We start from the raw sequence: 21,655 nt of genomic DNA, 5'->3' as shown, positions 1-21,655 counted from the left end.
TGATCTCATGGTTTGTGAGTTTGAACACCACGTCAGGCTTTGCATTGACTGCATGGAGCCTGCTTGGGATCTTCCCTCTGCCTCTCTTTCTGTCCCTCTGCCCCCCCTCAAAAATAAACAACTAAATTTACATAAATACATACATACATACATACATACATACATACATATGTACGTACGTACATACATACTGTTCCTCACTGAGCCAAATAGTATAGTGGAGTCACTTTTCCTTCACATCTTTGCTGTATTAGATCTCATTTTCTAAATTCTGTTTCTGCCTTTTTCTCAGTTTACTTTCCAGTCTGGGTGCAACATATCTTCTAGTAGCTACCTCAGAAAGGGTGAATGGATTCTAATTTTTCTGTGACCTTGAATGTCTTAAAATGTCTTTATTCTGCCCCTCGCTTAATTTATAATTTGGCTGAGTGTAAAATTCTAGGTGAGAAGTAATTTTCCCTCCGATATTTGAAGACATTGTTTCCATTGTCTTCCAGTTCCCTGTGTTGCAGTTACGAAGTTTATTGCAATTCTGACTTCAGTCCTTTGTGCATAAGCAGCTTTTCCTCTTTGGAAGTCTTTAGAATCACTCTATACTTTATCCCTGGTGTTCTGGAACTTGTACAGTGGTATTTCTTTAGTGTGGACTTTTAAAATTCATCATACCAGGTATGGGGTGGCCTCTTCCATTCTAGAAACTCATTTCTCCAGTTTTGGCAGAGTGTTTTGTCATTACTTCCCCATTTTGTAACAGCTTCTCTTCAGATATGTTGGACCTCTTGGATGATTTCTTAATTTTGTTTTTCCCTCCTGTTTTCCAGTTTTGTCCTTTTCCCTCTATATCCTAGGAAATATTATCAACTGTCTTTCAACCTTTCTATTGACCTTTTTGTTTCTACCATCATTTTTGTTTGTTTGTTTATTTTGAGAGAGAGAGAGAGAGGGAATGGGGGAAAGGGAGAGAGAGAATTCCAAGCAGGCTACACACTGTCAGTGCAGAGCCTGATGTGGGGCTCGATTCCACGAACCATGAGATCATGGCCTGAGCTGAAATAAAGAGTTGGATGCTTAACCAACCGAGCAACCCAAGTGCCCCTCGACCACCGTTTTTAATTTCCTAGATTTTCCTTGTTCTCTATTCCATTTTTTAAAACTTTTTCTCACAGAAAGTGTCAGGGCACCTGGGTGGCTCAGTCGGTTAAGCATCTGACTTTGGCTCAGGTCATGATCTCACGGTTTGTGATTTCAAGCCCCAGGTCGGCCTCTGTGCTTACAGCTCAGAGCCTGGAGCCTGCTTCAGATTCTGTGTCTCCCTCTCTGCTCCTCCCCCACTCGCTCGCTGTCTCTGTCTCTCTCTCTCAAAAATAAATAAACATTAAAAATTTTTTAAAAAGAAAGAAAGTGTCAAACATTTAGAGAAAGAAACTAAAGAATTGGGCACCTTGGGTGGCTCCGTTGGTTAAGCATCCGAGTTCAACTCAGGTCATGATCTCACGGTTCGTGAGTTCGAGCCCCGTGTTGGTCTGTCAGCACACAGCCTGCTTCAGATCCTCTCTCCCCTTCTCTCTGCCTTTCTCCCGCTCATTCTCTCTCTCTTTCTGTCTCTCACTCTCTCAAAAATAAATAAACATTAAAAAAATTTCAAAGAAGAAAGAAACCAAAGAATATAGAGAACACCCATATACCCTCCTTGCTGCCTCAGCATTTCCCAGTTCACAGTCAATTTTTTTTTTTTTTTTTTTTGCGTCTGTGTTCTTCCCCTCCCCCTCTTTTGATACTTTGGAGCACATCCCAGACATTGTACAGTTTTTTCCATAAATATTTTAGTATGTATCTCTAAAAGATAAAAACTCTTAAAAGAAATGATACAACTCTAACATTATACCTAAAAATCTAATATACAGATATCCAGTCAGTATTCACATTTCCAATTATGACTATTGTTATGATTCATTTTTCTTTTTACAGTATGTTTGAATCGGGATCTATATAAGATCTATATTTTGTAGTTGGTCGATAATCTCTTTTAAGTCTTTTAATCTGTGAGTTCTTCTACACTTTTTTTCTTTGTAGTTTATTGAAGATAATGGTTCCTTTCCCCCTATCCCTTTTAAAGCTTCTTTTTCATGGGTGCCATATGATTTTTGCTCTCTTGGTGGATATAAATGACAAGGGTGATTTTTAAGTTTTCTTGTGCTCTTTACATTGTCTCTGTTTCACCATATTCCTTTCTCTTTCTATTTATTTTGAGAGCTGTTTTTCATCTTTAGAGCTTTCCTCAAATGCCTACGGGTCCTTTGCTAACTTTTTCTCATTTAAGAGTGAAGTACCAAATAACCAATTGGAAAGGGTTCTCTGGCAAGAATTTGCTTATTTCTCCTTGGCTTCATTCCCTTAGTCTTAGCTTTTAGCTTTCTCTTATCTACTTCTGCTCTTGCTTCCTCTCCTGTTCTTTGTCCTTACGAGTTTATGCATAATTGTTCCATTAATGTAATTTCACTGGGGGTTTGTAAGAAAGTAGAAAATAAAACATCTATATTTAAGCAGAAGTCTCTTTGTTTCCATTTCAGAGTTCCTATTAATTCAATAAATGGGGTCAAATAGAAGTCAGTAGTGTGAGGTTGAGTTTGTGGGGACTTTTGTCCTAATACAGTAGTCTGTGGGCCTAAAAGTTTTGTAAACCATTGCTTCAACAGTTTCTTAATATATAATCCTGGAAACATAAACACCATTTCTTCTTGTTCACTCTCATGTTCAAGTCAAGGAGGATTTAAAACCTAATAACTACTATATGAGAAAAATTATTTCAGAGGAACGTAGTTGCTTTGCCAGCATGAGTCATTATTAACAAATTCTATTTCAGGGTTTAGAGTTTACCAATATAAAACATGCCTTTTTCTAAAGCAGTATATCTTCATCAGAACTCCTGATTGTAGGATGATTTATATTTGTCAATAGGTCTTTACATAAGTAAAAGAAACCAGATTAGAATTATTAAACAGTCCTACCTCAGACAAAATGAAGGAATCCTTTAGTTACAGTATCTCACTGCTCATTTGCAACTAAACAAGGTCTCATCAGTGTTACATGTAAGGAAACCACCTCACAAGATAATCATAATTGAAAATCATCTTGTTCTAGCATTTCATTTTATTTTATAAGTTTATTTATTTTGAGAGAAAGAGAGAACAGGGGAGGAGCAGAGAGGGGGGGAGAGAGAGAGTCCCAAGCAGGCTCCACACTGACAGTGCAGACCCCAACACAGGGCTCAAACTCATGAACTGTGAGATCATGACCTGAGCCGAAACCAAGAGTTGGATGCTTACCCAACTGAGCCACCCAGGGGTCCCTCTAGCCTCTCATTTTATAGAGAAGGAAGCAGGAAGTCCCCAAGGAGTGTAAGGATTTGACTAAGGTAATTCAGTTGTTAGCAGAGCCACTAAAAACTGTAGCTCTTGACTCCCAAATGATTGTTCTTTTCATTGTGGTAGAATAATAGAAGACAGATACACAGTAAGTATGTTGGTGGATGTTTTTGCTGCTTACTGAACAGAGAGGTGAGTTTTAAATGATAAGATTTGTAATGTTTGTATAATTATTGAAAGAGGTAGGAATTTGGAATCTACCTTTTAAGGTAATAGGAACTGAATCCAAGATCATATGGGTAGCAGTAGAAAAAACACAGATGTGGGCTAGACTGGAGCAGAATTATCAGCAGTCCTAGCTGATGAACCTCATTCACATAAATAATAGAAGACACCAGAGTTGTTGTGATAGGACAGATAATGAAATCAGAGATTGATACTGAATTTGATACACCAGCTGGACAAGTCATTTAAAAGACAAAGCTTTATAGGTATCAAGAGTAATTGGTTTCTATACTTGGTTTGCCCATTTCCAGTCACTGGCACCAAAATCTCCCAGTTGGAAGTGGAAAATTGGTAGAATGGGAAACATAGGATTTTGTGTTAGCTTCTTTGTTTATTTTTTCCAGAGGTCTTATTTCTGTGTTTTAAATATCTGCAGTCACTTTAAATTGAAAAAAAAAAAAAAAACCCGTCAACTCATCTTTCTGTCCTTTCTTTCCCCCCACAAAAGATTCTCTTTCCCATTCTTTCTGCTTAATATCTGACACAACCATTCAGTCATTCTGGCCTGAAAAATAAAAGTTATTTATGATTTATCCTTATTATGCAACAGAAAAAAATTAAAACTTTAATGAATGATTATTTTCACCTCTCAAATCCCTTGAGCTGCCAACACAGAATACTTACCAGAATGTATTCAATTTTTTTTTTTTTTTTTTGCTCATCTGTCATTCCCACCAGATTATGAGCTTCTTGAAGATGATTTTGTTTGTATTTGTATCTCCCAGTGCCTGACACACAAAATTTACTCAGGAAATGTTTGGTTGGTAAAAGAGAGCTTTGCCTACAGGATCAAACATAAATTTATCGTGCCATTCCAAATTATCAAGAATCTGGGTCTTCCCAATTTCACCTCCCCAATTTCCATACTGATTTGGCTGCTTTCTTTTCTTCATGCATGCCTCCATGTTCTCACTTGCACTGGTACTCCATACCTGGACTTTTCTTCTTTAGGCCTGATCCTTCCCACCCATCTACGTTCCACTCTAAAAGTTCCTAAATCCACCTCTTCCCTCTAGCTTTCCCATGCAAGTAAAACTCATCTCTCCCTTCTCTGAATTCCTGTACTCCTTATTCCCGGTAATAACTCATTTTATCCCTTTACCGTATTCATGGTGCGATAGCTACCATTTAATTGAGTATCTCCTATGTACCAGGCTCTGGGATGTACAAACCTTATCTCAAATGGTCACACAGCCCCCAAAGGTACAGTGGTGTTATCCCTGTTTTATCTATGAGAGATAACTGAGACTCAGAGTTTAAGTAGGTAACTTGCTCAGTATTACACAGATCTAAATCGAGATATTTTTTGTAACTCCAGAAAGCCTTCGCCCTTTCAGCTGCACTACATTATTTCTTCTCCCTCTCCTTCTCTTCCTTAACTCAAAATAGACGTTTTTTCGGTATATTCATTCATCCTTCACCATGTCTGCCACATTTTATAGATGCTTAATGAATGCTTGTTTGGTTGATAAGGTTGGTAGGGGTAGTGAAACCTATTCCGTTTTTGTGTGTATGTTCTGATATTTCATTGGGATGCCTTGTTTTTCAAAAGTTACTCCTTTTTGGCCATTTTCATAACTTAGATTAAAATGTTTGTAAATTTGATCTTAAAGCCAACGTCTGACTCAACATCTGATATGTTATCTGTATTTTTTTTAAGTTAAAGCACAGATTTTTAAATACGAACAATTTCTTCTGGTTGTGTAATTTAGTAAACAATACATTAATTTTAAAACTTCAAGAGTCATGTTTTATTTGTATGTATAAATAGCTTTATTGGCATATATAAAAATGTAGATTCACATTTTAGCAAAATTTTATTTAAAATAGTCCCCAAAGAGATTTTGTCTTAAGGATTGTCTCTGAAAGCTATTGTAGTATAGCCATATGTGCAATATTTTGTAGTTCGAGACCGTGTTCGGACAAAAATGGAGCGTGATATCTTGGTAGAAGTTAATCATCCTTTTATTGTCAAGTTGCATTATGGTAAGTTGTGAACCACCTGCAGCCTCATTCCTCCACCTAATGCCTCACTCCCTGAGTGCATTCAGATGTATTAATGTATATATTTGCTTGTGTAGATTTATATGTGTTTAATAGATAAATAAAGTCATGGAAATTAAGCCATTACTTCTTAAACTTTACAAGCTTTTATTGCATTTATACTTATGTTTCTGAGTGGTAGCCATAGGAATAGGTAATAATAATCATTGTTTTTTATTATAATAATTAATAACAGTATATCAGCATTTTGTAGTCCATATGTGTAAGCCCAACCCAACTTCTCTTAAAAGGAAGAAAAAAATCCCTAATGTCACATCCTGAAGCTTTTATCACCTTTCTTTTCCCCAAAGGTATATGTGCTTTTTCTCAGTGGGTAAAGTTGTGATGATTCTTATTATGTGTGATTAAAGCTAACCAACCCACATTTTTTCTGCACTTAAGTGACATGTTTTTGTTGTTGTTGTTGTTGTTGTTTCATGGTAAAGTGACCATGTTGGGAATTTTTCTTATTAATCACATGTTTTAAAACTATTATATTCCTGAGAGACTATTGCCTGAAGAAAATGTAACAAATGTTCTAGTGGTTCCATAATAAGAAACACTACATTTAACATTTCCACATGGAAACTAAGAAAATCATTGGTTATCTTCTAAATAAAAATCTCTTTAGATCTGTGATATAATCATTAATTTGCTTAAAAATGATATTCATTTGTGAATGAGTTGACCTAATATAAGCCAAAAAAAAAACCTGGTAGATTAAACAAATTTTCATTTCTTCATTCAGCTTTTCAAACTGAAGGGAAGTTGTATCTTATTTTGGATTTTCTCAGGGGAGGAGATTTGTTTACACGCTTATCCAAAGAGGTATATAATTAATCTCTGTTTTTAATCTATCTATATGTATACTGTTTTAACTAAAGCTTTGTTATATTTCAATATTGTGTTTATTGTATTTTCTCTAGTGGCACAAGATTCTTATATTAAGGAATTAGAGCCAAAAAGAGTTCTTTTCCTCCTTTTTGAAGTTGTTCTGAAAGTAGGACTTTAAATTAATAAATTCTTTGTCTTTTGTCCTGCTTCTTTCAGTTATAGTTTTTCAGAAGCAATAATATATCAAGATATCCTTAAACGATTAGTAGTGGAAATTCAGCATACATTTTAAAGATCATTTTTCATTTCTAAGATGTTACTGTGGTGGGGCAGTAGTGTCACAATCTGAATATAGTTGTTACTTAACAAAATGTAAAATTATTTCTCCCACAGTGCACATTTAGCATTTAGAAAGTGATTAGTTAACTGATTCAATAATTTTTGCAAATTCCTTTCATAAGTAAATTGTGGATAAAACTACATGTGATTAGCATATTTATAATTTTTGAATATTTGAACTCTAGGATGGAATTTTAAATAAAAACTACAGACACAGAAAGAAAATAAAGACAGAAAAATTATAATTTTATTTTAGGTGATGTTCACAGAAGAAGATGTCAAATTCTACTTGGCTGAACTTGCACTTGCTTTAGACCATCTACATAGCCTGGGAATAATCTATAGAGACTTAAAACCAGAAAAGTAAGGAATTATGCTACTAAGTCGAATACAATGTAATGTGATTATTTAGGAGGTAATAAAAAATAAAATTACTTCATAGAACTACCACAAGAATTGTGCTAGAACGCCTGTGCTTCACATTTCTGCTAACACTATATATTCTCATACTTTTAAAAATCTGTCAATCATAATCTCTGTTATTGTTATCTTGCTTTCATTTGCATTTTTTATTTCTAATGAAGTTGAAATCCATGTTCATATGTTTGTTGGCAATTTGTATTTTTTTATGTTTGTTTGTTTGTTTATTTATTTATTGAGAGAGAGCAAGAGACAGCAAGCCAGGTAGAGGCAGAGAGAGAGGGAGAGAGAAGTCCCAAGCAGGCTTCATGCTGTCAGCACAGAGCCCAACATGGGGCCAGAACTCACAAACTGTGAGATCATGACCTGAGCCAAAACCAAGAGTCGGATGCTTAACTGCCTAAACCACCCAGGTGTCCCTGGCAGTTTGTATTTTTGTGTGACTATTCTGTTCATGGCCTTTGTTCATTTATCTTTTGGAGTATTGTTTTTTTTCCTTTTGATTTGTAAGAGAGCTTTACAAATTAAGAATTTAACCATTTGACATATATTGCAAATAGATTTTTCTAGTTTGTTTTTTAATTTTAACTTTGTATTTTTACCTACACAAGTATTTTTTTTCCTCAGATCAATCTTTTGTGATCTCTTCCATGACTTTTATTCTTATAAAGCTTTTTCCAATCCCATAATCTGATACTTTTCTTCTAATTTTATGGTTTCTTTTTTTACTTTTAACTGCATCTGGAAATTTTTTGGTATGAAGGATGGCATAGAGCTAATGCTTTCCTCCAAATACCATTTATTCCTTTTCCACATAATTTCAAATTTTAAGTGTGAGTTGAGCAAATTTCCCATTGTTTTTGTAGTAGCAGCTATCAAAAAGCTGATATTAAATTTCACACACTTCTGTGTTTTAATTAGCTGGTGTTTACTATCTACTGCTTTGAGCAAGAAAGTTTTTTTTTTTTCCTTTTTAAAGATATAAATAAGAGTCTTTATTTTTTAGGAGATTTAATTCACTTACCATACAAAACATCCATTTAAAATGTATGGTTCAGTGGTTTTTAGTATATTCAGAATTGTACAACCATCATCTTTATCAAGAATTTAGATACTACTTACATTAAAACATTACATACAATGTTTAAATTATGTATTTAAACAGGAAACAGAGGAAATGTTCCTTTGGAATCCTATTACATGATCATTTAGAAACTGTTACACTTTCACATTTTACCTTTGTTTTTCATATATTTTGGGTTTGGATAAGTTTCATATTGGTTCCATTGTTACTCCTCAGATAATTACTGAGCTTTTCACATTATTTTACCCATTTCTAACTATCATGACATAAAATATAATTTCTGGTGAGAATAAATATTCAAGCATATAGTCCTTAGAAGAAAAAAAATCACTATAAACATGATTAAACATTTGTAATAAAAATATGTGTGTTTTATATCCTTTTTCAATTTTTTTTAATATTTACTTATTTTTGAGACAGAGACCACGTGAGAGCAGGGGAGGGGCAGAGAGAGAGAGAGAGGGAGACACAGAATTCGAAGCAGGCTCCAGGCTCTGAGCTATCAGTACAGAGCCTGACGCCGGGCTTGAACCCACGAACTGTGAGATCATGACTTGAGCTGAAGTCAGATGCTTAACTAACTGAGCCACCCAGGTGCCCCTTGTTTTATGTCCTTTAATTGAATGTATTTACTGTAGACCATTGGAGTAGCATTGGTAATAAAATTATGTATAGAACATCAGCCCTTCTTAAGGGTTGAATAAGAGCAAATGTATGTAAGAAGTGAGTTCTTTCTTATAGATGTCTAGATGACGCTTTTAATTGAAATAACATTTAGTTGTTAAATAATCCAAATATATACCATCATATAGAACTTGGAAGACATTTCAGTTTTTAGACTGTTTTATGCACTGTAAAGGATTTTCCAGATTCTATTTAAACCAGAACTCTATTATAATAAATATGGCTAAAAATGATTATTAGTAGTTGAAAGGGAACTTTCCCTATTAATATAACTATATTTTTCTTTCAAAGATAAAGGGTGGGCATGGTTATCTTAAGAGAATGAATTTGCTATAGAAGGCATAAGTAATGTTCTTTTAGCCATGTTTTCTTTTTTTCTCAAAATTACTAAGAATGATTTGAAGTTTGTTTTGTTTTTAGAACTGTCTTTTATGTATTTATTGGACAGAAGGAAGGATGGTTTCCACCATACCTAATAATTCCCTTTATATTCCTTAAATGGTTGGTCTGCTTTGTAATCAAGAATAATCAAGATTTTTACTTTTTTCATATTAAATCCCTTATGAAAGAGACATGAAAAATATGTCCCTAATGAATTATCCTCAGTTGTAAAGTTTATTATAATCATAGTTGAATTAATGACATAGGAGGGTTAGTAGTTTTTTTGACACAGTAAAATTATATTACAGCAAAATTTGGCTTTCACATATTTTTAGTTAGAATTAAAAGTAAGGAAATGCCTATGTTATGGAATAGCTTTGAATATAAGTGAAACAGTTTATTACTTGGCCTTTCAAGTCAGTATGCTAAAATACCTATCCAGAAATAGAATTATTGGCTTACAGCTTAGTACTTACCCCTTCTTATAGCTCCTTAATTAATGATGTTACTCTCCACTGAAGTATCTGTTAAAGCCAGAAACCTGAGTGTCTTCTCTATATGTCCTTTATCATGGTCCATATCTAAGAGATCACCAAATACCCTTTATTTTCCCCTCCAAATTGTTTTATAAAAATGAAGATCTGATTATCCTTACCCTCCACGCATATAAACCTTTTATGTTAGTGCACTTGAGAAGAAGCCCAAACTATTTGGCATGCCTTATTGACCCATTGTAGACTGGCCCCATGCATTCAACGTATATTTCTTATTTGTCTCTGCTCTACCAGGCACTGCGCTACAAGATGAGTAAGGTAAAACCCTCTAGGAGCTCACAGTTTACTGAGAAAGAGAAAAAACACTGGAGACTGTATACAGTGAAGGGATAGGTCAGTGAAAAACCAGGAGTGTAAGGAAGGTGTATTAAGAGGATTGGATGGGGATACCTGGGTGGCTCAGTCGTTAAGTTTCTGACTTCGGCTTAGGTCATGATATCACGGTTTGTGGTTTCAAGCTACACATTGGACTCTGTGCTGCAGAGTTTTCTTAGGATTCTCTCTCTGACCCTCCCCCTACTCGTACTTTTTTTCTCTCTCTCAAAATAAATAAACTTTAAAAAATAAAATTTAATTTAAAAAAAGAACAGGATTGGATGGAAAAGCTAGGAAAGAATGATTGAGTCAGATGCTTAAAATATGACCAAGAAAATTACACCTTTAATGCAGTTGACTCAAATATGTGGATTATCTGTCTATTGTGCAAGCATTAGGCTACTTCTGAAGAATGGCATTAGAAAGAGCAACCAAAGGGGCACCTGGGTGGCTCAGTCAGTTAAGTATCCAACTTCTGCTCAGGTTGGATCCCACAGTTGTGAGTTCGAGCCCCATGTCAGGCTCTGTGGTAACAGCTCAGAGCCTGGAGTCTGCTTCAGATTCTGTGTCTCCCTCTCTCTCTGCCCCTCCCCTGCTTGCACTCAGTCTCTCTCTCTCTCTCTCTCTCTCTCTCTCTCTCTCTCTCTCTCTCTCTCTCTCCCTCTCTCTCTCTCTCTCAAAAATAAACATTTAAAAAAAAAAAGGAAAGCAACTAGAAATTGGAAAGAATATATATAGGTTTTGATTCTTTTTCTAACAGCTTTTAGGTGTCCTTAATACACATATGTAAGACTTTGCCTTTGGGATTTGTTACATATGTGCATCTAAAAACTATTTCTCCTTTTTTATCTTTGCTTTATTCACAGTCTAAATATTTTAGAATAATGTAGTAATCTAGTGCTTAACACAGTAATTTCCATCCTAGCTTCCATAAATCTCTATCTAGTGGTTTGAAAAGATTTTCTGACTTTGTTTCAGCATACTTCTTGATGAAGAAGGTCACATCAAGTTAACAGGTAAAAATCCTAATTTTATTAAAATATTCTCCTCTACTTTATATAATTTCTTTTAAGTTGATCATGGTACAAATATTGAGTAGCACGTTGTTTGAAAAGTTGGATTAGAATTTTGTAATAGTTAAGGTAAATATTGGCACTCAGAGTTTAAACTTTAAGTGGGGAAGTTATTGTAGGATATTTATGAATTCAATATTTATTTTGGCAGATTTTGGCCTAAGTAAAGAGTCTATTGACCATGAAAAGAAGGCATACTCTTTTTGTGGAACGGTGGAATATATGGCTCCAGAAGTAGTTAATCGTCGAGGTCATACTCAGAGTGCAGACTGGTGGTCTTTTGGTGTGTTAATGGTAAGGTTTGGGGTGTTTTTGAGGTCATTAATAAATATAGTAGAACTATAAATCATTTGTTTTATTACATAGCAATTTTACAAGATTTGGTTGTAATTACGATGATGCTTTTTTACTTTCTGGCCTTGAGATTTTATACTTATTGACTAATACCTTTAATGATATTGCCTTTTGTAGTTTGAAATGCTCACTGGTACACTACCTTTCCAAGGAAAAGATCGAAAAGAAACAATGACTATGATTCTTAAGTAAGTACTCCTTAGTGGATATGTTTTGGTGAGATTTAAAAATAAATGCTTCAAACTAAAAACTGAAAGTTTAGAGTGTTGGCTATAGTATAAGAAATACCTAAGAAATTCATCGATAGGACGTTTGAAATATGAACAAGCCCCATAGATTTAGAGTACTCAACTTACCTTTTTATTTTTTTGCCACATACATGTTTGGAGCCTGTGGCCTTTATTCATGCCCCCCACCAAATATAGCCAGAGACAAGATCCCTGCCCCAAGCAGAAACTCCAGGGGCCCAGGTCTCTGGTTTACACCCTCCAAACGAGTACTCATATAATCCTCATGTTAACGCTAAAATATTGGAAGCTTTACCTTTGAGATTTTGAATATGACAAGGACATCCATTATTCCACTTCCATTCACATTGTCCTGGAGGTACTAGCAACTACAGTAAGGCAAGTAAAAGAAGTAATGTTTAAGATTTAAAAAGAAGAGATAAAATTGTCGTTATTTAGGCAACATGATTGTGTCCATAGAAAATCCAAATCTTCATATACATTCTTGGAATTAATAAGAGTTTAGCAAAGTTGTTGGATAAAAGGTCAGTAAATAAGATCTATTTCAAGTCTGTATACTAGCAACAGAAAATATATTTTTTTAAAAAGATAGTATTTACAATAGTATTTTAAAAATCTCAAATACCTAGATAAATGTAGCAAAAGTTATGCAAGAACTCCATGCAGAAAACTGGAAGATTGTATTTTAAAGAAAATTTTAAAGACCAAAATAACTTGGAAAGTTGTACTGAATTCACATTATGACAGACCTAGTGTTGTAAAGATGTGGGTTTGTATAGATCAGCATCATCCAATAGAAATGTAATGTGAGCTACATACATAATTGTAAATTTTTTAGTGGCAACATTGAGAAAGTTAAAAAAAGTAAAATTAATTGTAATATATTTTATTTAACCAATATGTCCAAGATATTATCATTTCAACATGTAATTAACATTAAAAAAAATGATAGGGGGCACCAGGGTGACTCAGTCAGTTGAGCTTCTGCATTCAGCTCAGGTCATGATCCCGCGGTTTGTGGGTTTGAGCACTGTGTGGGGATCTATGCTGACAGCTCGGAGCCTTGAACCTGCTTCAGATTCTGTGTCTCCCTTCTCTCTGCCCCTCGCCTGCTCACCCTGTCTGTCTCTCTCTCTCTCTCTCTCTCTCTCTCTCTCTCTCTCTCTCTCTCTCTCTCTCAAATAAATAAACAAAAAAACTACAAAAACATGATTAATGCAATACGATACATTATTTTTTTTCATACTTATTTGAAATTCAGTGTACATTTTATTTTCTCCAGTGTGCATTTTACACTTAGAATTTGGGCTGACCATATTTCAAGTCCTTGGTGGCTGTTTGTTGCTGCTAGTGGCTACCATATTGAACAGCATAACTATAGCCTCAGTGCAAATCAAATTTAAATTTTAAGAAGTTTTTGTGTGAAATTTGATAAACTGATTCTAATATGATAACACATAATACAAAGGACCAAGAAAAGCTGAAACACTCCTAAAGAGATCAAGATAAGAAGAATTGCTTTACCAAATATCCAATCTTACTATAAATGTAACTAGGCCAATATGTCACTGAAAGAAGTATAAAAAATGACTTGCATAATAAAATGAGAGTCAGATGACAGACCTATACATATATAGACACGATTTATGACCATTGGAAATTATAGGAGAACAGCCTTTTTATTTTTTTTAATGTTTTTATTTATTTTTGAGAGAGAGACAGAGCATGAGTGGTGGGGGGTGGGGGGAGGGTGGCAGAGAGAGAGAGAGGGAGACACAGAATCTGAAGCAGGCTCCAGGCTCTGAGCTATCAGCACAGAGCCCAATGTGGGGCTCAAACTCATGAACTGTGAGATCATGACCTGAGCTGAAGTCAGATGCTTAACTGACTGAGCCCCCCAGGTGCTCCAAGAACAGCCTTTTTAAATAAATTATGCAAGAAAAATTGTTATTCATATAGAAAAAGATAAAAACAAAATCCCTACCTCACACCACACACAAAAATCCTTTCCAAGAATATTACAAATATACATTTATTTTAGTATATGTGCTGCCAAAGTGAGCCACAAATATACATATATTTTATATATATGTGTAAAAAGACAAAAAGGATTCTAGAAGAGAGTATAGGAGGGTATCTTCATGATTTTTGGGTTGGAAAAATAGTCTTCGGACCCAAAAAACACTAGCCATAAAAGAAAAAATTGATAAATTATTATTACATTAAAACTGATAACTTCACATTGATTCCATTTGGAGAGTAGAAGACATGTGAGACACATAACCAACAGAGGGCTTGTATCCAGAATATATGAAGAACTCCAGTTAATCAATAAGAAAAAGATAACCCAGTAGAAACATGGGTAGGAGACATAAGGACTTCAAGGGAGGATATTCACTGGCCAATAAACTTATAAAAAGTTGCTCACCATCATTAATCAGAAAATGCAGATCACAACCACAACGAGCTACACCTGCACACCCACCCGAATGACTAACAGTAAAAAGACTGACAATATAAAGTGCTGACAGGATGTGGAGCAGTGGCAACTTTGATCCATAGTTGGAAGGAATATAAATACTCCTATAACCACTTTGGAAAGCAGTTTTTGGCATTATTTTCTAAAGCCAAATGTATATATACACCCTCATCCAATAATCCCAATCCTCAGGGTGCACTCATTTTACATGCATCAAGGTACTTGCACATCAAGAAAGTAGTACAAAGATGTTCATAGCAGCATTATTTGTAAAAGCTAAAAAGTGGGAACTGGACATTAGCAGTAGAATGGATTGATAAATTATGACATATTCATACAATGGAATACAGCAGGGGTTGTTAAACTCTCTGTAAATGTTTTAGCTTTACAGGCCACACACAGTGTCATATATTCTCACTGTTTGTTGTTTGTTCCCAACACTTTAAAAATGTAAAGGGGTACCTGGGGGGCTCAGTTGATTAAGCATCCAATTTCGGCTCAGGTCATGATCTCACAGTTCGGGAGTTCGAGCCCCACATCAGGCTCTGTGCTGATAGTTCAGAGCCTGGAGCCTGCTTCGGATTCTGTGTCTCCCTCTCTCTCTGCCCCTCCCCTGCTCGCACTGTGTCTGTCTCTCTCAAAAATAAATACACATTTTTTAAAAATGTAAACACCATTCTTAGCTCAAAAGCCATACCAAAACAGGCTGAGGCCTTTGGTCCAGGGGTGCAGAAAATGAACAAATCATAGTTCTATGCAACAATTTGGGTAAATTGTGCAAGAATTTTGAGCAAGGACAGTTCAGACACCAAAAAATAAATACTATATGATTCTGTATATAAAGTTTTAAAAGCAGACAAACTATAGTTTTTTAAGGTCCGTATTCAGATGGCAACAGGGAAGGCAAAATAAGAAAAGTGGTTACATTGGATGAGAAGTTCTGGCAATGTTCTATTTTTTGGCCAGTTGACTATTCACTTTGTGGTAGATCATTGAACTGTATACTTTGGTGTTGGGGTTGTGCAGCGTTTGTTTGTTTTACACTTTATGTTATTTTTCACAATAAAAAAGGTAAAAAAAATGTTTGCTATATAAATGAATGTTCACTAAACCTTCATCACTCCATCTATTTCGGCCCCTTCCTTTCAGCTGACCAACATACTCTAGTGTTGGGAAAAATCAACCCTTTTCTTGACCTGGCCTTCCTTTCACGTTTTTGCACCATCTTCCTGCATCCTTTCAACACAGAGCCTCTGTAAAGAGTAGTCTGTGCTTTCTGTTACCATTTTTTGGCTGCTTTTATTCCACACCCTGTTTGTCGTTCATTTCCACCATTCTATTGCAACTCCTCTTGTTATGGTCACCAGTGATCTGGTTGCTTAAATCAGTGGCAGATTGTTAGAAAGGCAACTCTCTGTACCATTTGTTCACACAATTCATTCAACAGATGATTGAGGTCTTGCTACATATACTTAGGATGCAGTGTTAACAAGACTGCGAAGATCTCTGGTCTCACAGAGTTTGCATTCTAGTTGGGGAGACAAGGAATTAATATTAATATATTTCAGAAAGTAATAGCAATAGGGATAATAAACCAGAATATTTCTTAAGTGTGAGGGAAGGGGCAGGGGCAGGGGCAGGAGCCAATTTAGGTGAGGCAGTTAAGAAAAGTCTCTCTGAATGTGGATCCTGAGAAACTTAACAGAAGACCATGGGGGAGGGGAAGAAAAAAAAAAAGAGGTTAGAGAAGGAGGGAGCCAAACCATAAGAGACTCTTAAAAACAGAATAAACTGAGGATTGATGGGGGGTTGGAGGGAGGGGAAAGTGGGTGATGAGCATTCAGGAGGGCACCTGTTGGGATGAGCACTGGGTGTTGTATGGAAACCAATTTGACAATAAATTTCATATTTTAAAAAAAAGTCTCTGAGGAGAATTTGACACTGTTGGCACCTTCCTCCCCATTTAGGTTTTCCTCTTCTCACCTGCTTCTCCTACTTCCTTAACAGTTCCTCTTTTGATCTCTTGCTTGACCATTCCTCTCTGCCTGCTTTTCTCTGCTTAATTATGAAAACTATCTAATGTAATTTGCAAAAATAGAAATAATACAGTGAACATACAAATACCAGGCACCTACATTCAACAGTCATCAGATTTTGCCACATTTGCTTCATTTATTGCTTTTTTCTTCTTCACTGAAATATTTTAAGCATTCCAGACATATCGTTTGTCACCCACTTAAGTGTGCATTGCTAAAAAGTGAGGATTTTTTCTTTCATTCATAACCACACCTAACAAAACATTGGTAAGGTATCCACTAATACCAATTCATAACCTGATTTTTCAGATTTTCTCCAGAACTTTGTCTTTACAGCCCCAAATCACATCTGAACATTTCATTTGGTTGTATTTCTTAAGCTTCCATTCTTCTAGAACAGTCTACCCTTGTTTTTTTCCCCCCTACCATTTACTTGTAGAAGAAACCAATACAGTTTTATAGAATTCCATTTTCTGTATTTATCTTGTCAAAAGACAACCTCTCAGTATATGAAACAAAAAGCATAAAGCTGATACTGTTGCTTACTCTAGTAAGGAAGAGTGATGCTGATCTAATAGAGTGCCTAAGCAGCACAGACCACTGTTGTTACAGAAGATTTTGGGGAAGGGTGGAGCTCAAGAACTGGCAGATTTTCAGGGCCATAAATGGGTCGACATCATCTGTAAGAGTGGTTACTTGGGTGGGACTGTTGATCAGTTTGCACTCAGGTGTGGTTGTTGGAGTCCCTTCTTTTTTGTCTGATTTTCACAGATGGACAGCAGTTACTGATTGGTTGATTTGCAAAAAAAAAAAAAAAAAAAAAAAAAAAAACTGTTTACCTGGGCAAGTTGATTTTGCTCAATTGAATGAATTTAAAGCCAGTTTTTGTGGCTTTCTTGTTAACATGGTTACACAACAATTAGTTTTTTCCTAGGAGTATTGAAATTGTTTTATTCTCCCTATAATATTGTTGAACTTGTTCCTTTATTCCATTTCTGGTTAAACTTTTTTTTGGCAAGATTATTTCATAGCTCATGCTGCATTCTGTTGCATCACATCAGAAGGGTTACAACACCTGGTTGCCCAACTTTAAGTGATGAGGTCCCATGATTACACCTGATCCCTCTATGCGACGTTCCCTGGCAGGCTTTCATCTAGTGGTTTCAAACATTGGTAATCATTACTTGAAATAACAATTTTAGTAGGGATTCCAAAATTGTGCTTTTCTATTACTTTTATTCTTTCTTCATTTATTAGCTGATATTTTCCAAAACCGTGAACTTTCTCTCATCAGCTAGGGCTGTTGAAATACCTTGAAATAAGGCTCAAACAAGAGAGGCAGAATAAGTGTTTGATTGTTTTCTTTTTTTTATATAAATTGTATTTTTTTTCAACGTTTTTTATTTATTTTTGGGACAGAGAGAGACAGAGCATGAACGGGGGAGAGGCAGAGAGAGAGAGGGAGACACAGAATCAGAAACAGGCTCCAGGCTCCGAGCCATCAGCCCAGAGCCCGACGCGGGGCTCGAACTCACGGACCGCGAGATCGTGACCTGGCTGAAGTCGGACGCTTAACCGACTGCGCCACCCAGGCGCCCCTTGATTGTTTTCTTAATTATTTCCAGTTATCAGAACCCTGGTTACCTCCAGTGGGGATGGTGTCCAGTGAGTTGACGTTTATGTTAGCTTTGACTTTTTCTTACTTTACTATAATGAACCCCTGGGATTTAATAATCAGGATGATTCACCAATTACAAATAATTGCATTCATTATTTTTTAATGCCCAAATTGTTCTTTTTCTGACCACTGCTTAAATGTTCTTGTTTCCTAGGGTTTCATCTTTGATAGACTTTTCTTCCCTTCTGTGCTCATTTTCCTGGCTGACCTCAGTCTTTTCTGTAACTACTCTCAGCATTTTAATTACTCTCAAATTATTCTTTCTTAACCAGACATCAGACCTGTATTTGCATGTCCTCACCTGCATGGCTCTCCCAAAACATGAAAACACATGATTAAATTTATCTGTTTGCTGTTCTTTTCTTCTTGTTGTATTTTCAGTTCCCGAGCCAGAAACCTGGAATCATTCTTGATTTCTTCCCTTCTCTTGTACATGCAGGTATTCATCAAATTTGCTCTTAGAAATATTTCAGTGTCGCAGCTTTTCCTTTGCATTGCACTGCTTACGGTTCTCAGACCATGGTGGTCTCTTACCTACACTTTGGGTCAAGCTCCTAAATAGAATGCCTACAACCTATCACTGCTTTCTACTCCAGATCACTCTATACTACTACCTTTGCAGTTACCTTCTTGGAAATAAATTTGGTCACGTTAGTCCACTGTTTAAAGACCTCTTCTAAGGGCACCTGGGTGGCTCAGTTGGTTAAGTGTCCTGCTCTTGGTCTCAGCTCAGGTCGTGATCTCATGGTTCTTGGGTTCAAGCCCTGCATCAGGCTCTGTGCTGCCGGTGCAGAGCCTACCTGGGATGCTCTCTCTCCCTTTCTCTCTGCTCTTCTCCCTGGCTCACGTTCCCTCTATCTCTCTCAAAATAAATAAACTTAAAAAAAAAAAGACCTCTACGGGGCGCCTGGGTGACTCATTCAGTTGGGTGTCCAACTTGGCTCAGGTCATGATCTCACAGTTCACGAGTTTGAGCCCCATGTCAGGCTCTGTGCTCAGAGCCTGGATCCTGCTTCGGATTCTGGTGTCTCCCTCTCTCTCTGCCCCTCCCCAGCTCATGCTCACTTGCTCACTCGCTCTCTCTCTCTCTCTCTCTCTCTCTCTCTCAGAAATAAATAAACTTTAAAAAATGTTTAATTAAAAGAAAGAAACCTCTGCTATATACCTATTACCTAATATGGCAGTACTTTCCAGATTTGTTTGGTAGAGCCCTAATTCTACAAGATGTGAATAGGTATTCTCTGAAAAAGACATACTGGAAACAAATGTTTAGAAAAATAATGATTTCCTTACTTTCGATTTTTCAGCCTTTTATATACAATGTATTTTATTCTGTGTCTCCAACAGGGAGTAAAATAGATAGTATTCCACAAATTCATTAGATCATGAAATATTTTTATTGTCGTTGCTGAGCTCTAGAAAGATTAATGTTATTTAGTAAAATGTTAGGGGGACACTGGCCAAATGAATAAATTCTCAACTTTTAAACTGCATTTAAGGCCTTTCATAGTCTCTCATGTTAAATTAGATATCCCCTGCTGTTCCCTTAGCAGTCTTTCCGTATGTCCTTCTGAAGTTTTCTTTTAATGTACTAGGGTTATCTGTCTCCGTCTTCCTTGCTGACTCTGGGGGCCTATCTTTATCTCTATTTCCTCAGCACTGGGCAATATCTGGCACATAGTAGCGCAATAACAACTCACTGAATAATAAATGGATCTATTTCTGAAGTAGAAATTTCTCCGCTAGCCATTTCCCCAGCTCTGTTAGTATTTTCATACTTACGGGATCAGTAGTTGCCTTAATTTGTAGGTTAGGAAAAAGAATAAAATTATATATTAGAGCTGAAACTGACCCTCAAGCTCATTCAGGCTGGTGGTTTTCAGACTATGTGCCACAGACTCTTAAGTGTCCCACAGACCCCTTTCCCACCAGCTGCTCTTCCTTGTGGGGCTATTAAAGGGAATGGGAGGAAAAATAGGCATATGAAGCACATTTCTTTTAGCAGTTTTGAATAGTGGGTTTTTGGGGTGCCTGAGTGGCTCAGTCAGTTAAGTGTCCAACTTCGGCTCAGGTCATGATCTCATGTCTTGTGGTTTCAAGCCCCACGTCAGGCTCTGTGCTGACAGCTCAGAACCTGGAGCCTGCTTCAGGTTCTGTGTCTCCCTCTCTGTGACCTTCCCCTGCTGACACTCTGTCTCTCTCTCTCTCTCAAAAATAAATGAACATTAAAAATAAAAAATTTTAAAAATAGTGGATTTCTTAAATTCCTTTTGAAAAAAGATTCCAAGGCTACAGTAGAGAGCCATTGATGTAACGGTCAACCCTTTGCTTATGAGGGAGTGGTAACAGACCCAAAGGGATTGTCTTTTCACAAGGTCACAAAGTTCTTAGTAACAGGGCAGGAACTAAGACTCAGATCATTTTACTCTCACAGTAGTGCTTTTTGCAAAAATCAGAAAAAATGGAAAAGTTTATTAGAAGATTATGGACTAAAATTCTATTAAGTGTTCACACAAAAGTCTATATACAAAAGTTCATAGCATCTTTATTTGTAGTAATCCAAAACTAGATACAGTCCAAGTGCCCTTCAACAGGTAAATGGATAAACGAACTGTGGTCCATCCATGCCATGGAATACTACTCAACAACTAAAAGGAATGATTTATTCATACATGCAACAACTTGGATGAATCTCAGGAAATTTATGCTGAGTGAAAAAATTACACGCTTTATGATTCCACTTACATAACATTCTTAAAATGACAAAATTATAGAAATTTAGAATAGATTCATGATTGCCAGAGGTTAGGAATTGGAGAGGGAGGGAGGCCAGTATGGTTATAAAGGGACAGTGTGAGGTATCCTGGTAGTGATGAACTGTTCATTATCTTTACTGTGGTGGTGGATACAGGGACCTATACCTATAATATAATGGCAAAGAACTGAACTTCCATGTACACACACAAACAAACTCCAGCGGTTAAAGCTGGAGACATCTAAATGAGATAAGTTGATTGCATTAGTGTCAGTATTCTGGTTGTGATAGTATACTCTAGTTTTGTAAGACATTACCATTGGGGAAAGGGTACACAGGATCTATCTGTATTATTTCTTACAACTTAGTATAAACCCACAATTATCTTAAAATGAAAAGACTAGTTTAAAAGTTTTAAAAATGAAATACAGATACTTCCAGAAAATAAAATGTTGTCATGTGGATTTATTATTTAGAGCCAAACTTGGGATGCCACAGTTTTTGAGTCCTGAAGCCCAGAGTCTTTTGCGAATGCTTTTCAAACGAAATCCTGCAAACAGATTAGGTAAAAATTGTAATTAGTTTTTTTTTGTGTTTGTTGGTATTTGGGATTTTTTGGCAGGGGGAGGTGGATATTTGTTTTTAATGTGTAATTATGACATATTAGGGCAAATATTAAAAGCAAAGTCTAAATAAACTATATAGTCCTCCTTGAAATAAAAATATTT

At 36.1% G+C, this 21,655-nt stretch overlaps 1 protein-coding gene across 4 annotated transcripts in view; it reads left to right on the top strand.

Annotated features, from left to right (window-relative positions):
- RPS6KA3 (ribosomal protein S6 kinase A3) overlaps positions 1 to 21,655 on the top strand; it is a 120,211-nt gene that overhangs the window by 69,884 nt on the left and 28,672 nt on the right. For all 4 annotated transcript variants that reach the window (XM_040468270.1, XM_040468268.1, XM_040468267.1 and 1 more), the window contains 7 exons: positions 5,556 to 5,636; positions 6,442 to 6,521; positions 7,123 to 7,229; positions 11,283 to 11,320; positions 11,529 to 11,671; positions 11,849 to 11,919; positions 21,404 to 21,492. In XM_040468270.1, coding sequence (XP_040324204.1) covers positions 5,556 to 5,636; positions 6,442 to 6,521; positions 7,123 to 7,229; positions 11,283 to 11,320; positions 11,529 to 11,671; positions 11,849 to 11,919; positions 21,404 to 21,492 — 609 coding nt within the window. The remainder of the gene's footprint in view (positions 1 to 5,555; positions 5,637 to 6,441; positions 6,522 to 7,122; positions 7,230 to 11,282; positions 11,321 to 11,528; positions 11,672 to 11,848; positions 11,920 to 21,403; positions 21,493 to 21,655) is intronic.

Source organism: Herpailurus yagouaroundi, unplaced genomic scaffold, assembly GCF_014898765.1.
Source record: "Herpailurus yagouaroundi ecotype Mexico unplaced genomic scaffold, PumYag 67690, whole genome shotgun sequence".
Taxonomy (NCBI): Eukaryota; Metazoa; Chordata; class Mammalia; order Carnivora; family Felidae; genus Herpailurus; species Herpailurus yagouaroundi.
The sequence above is the reverse complement of the archived record's forward strand: the minus strand, read 5'-3'. Positions and strand labels throughout refer to the sequence as shown.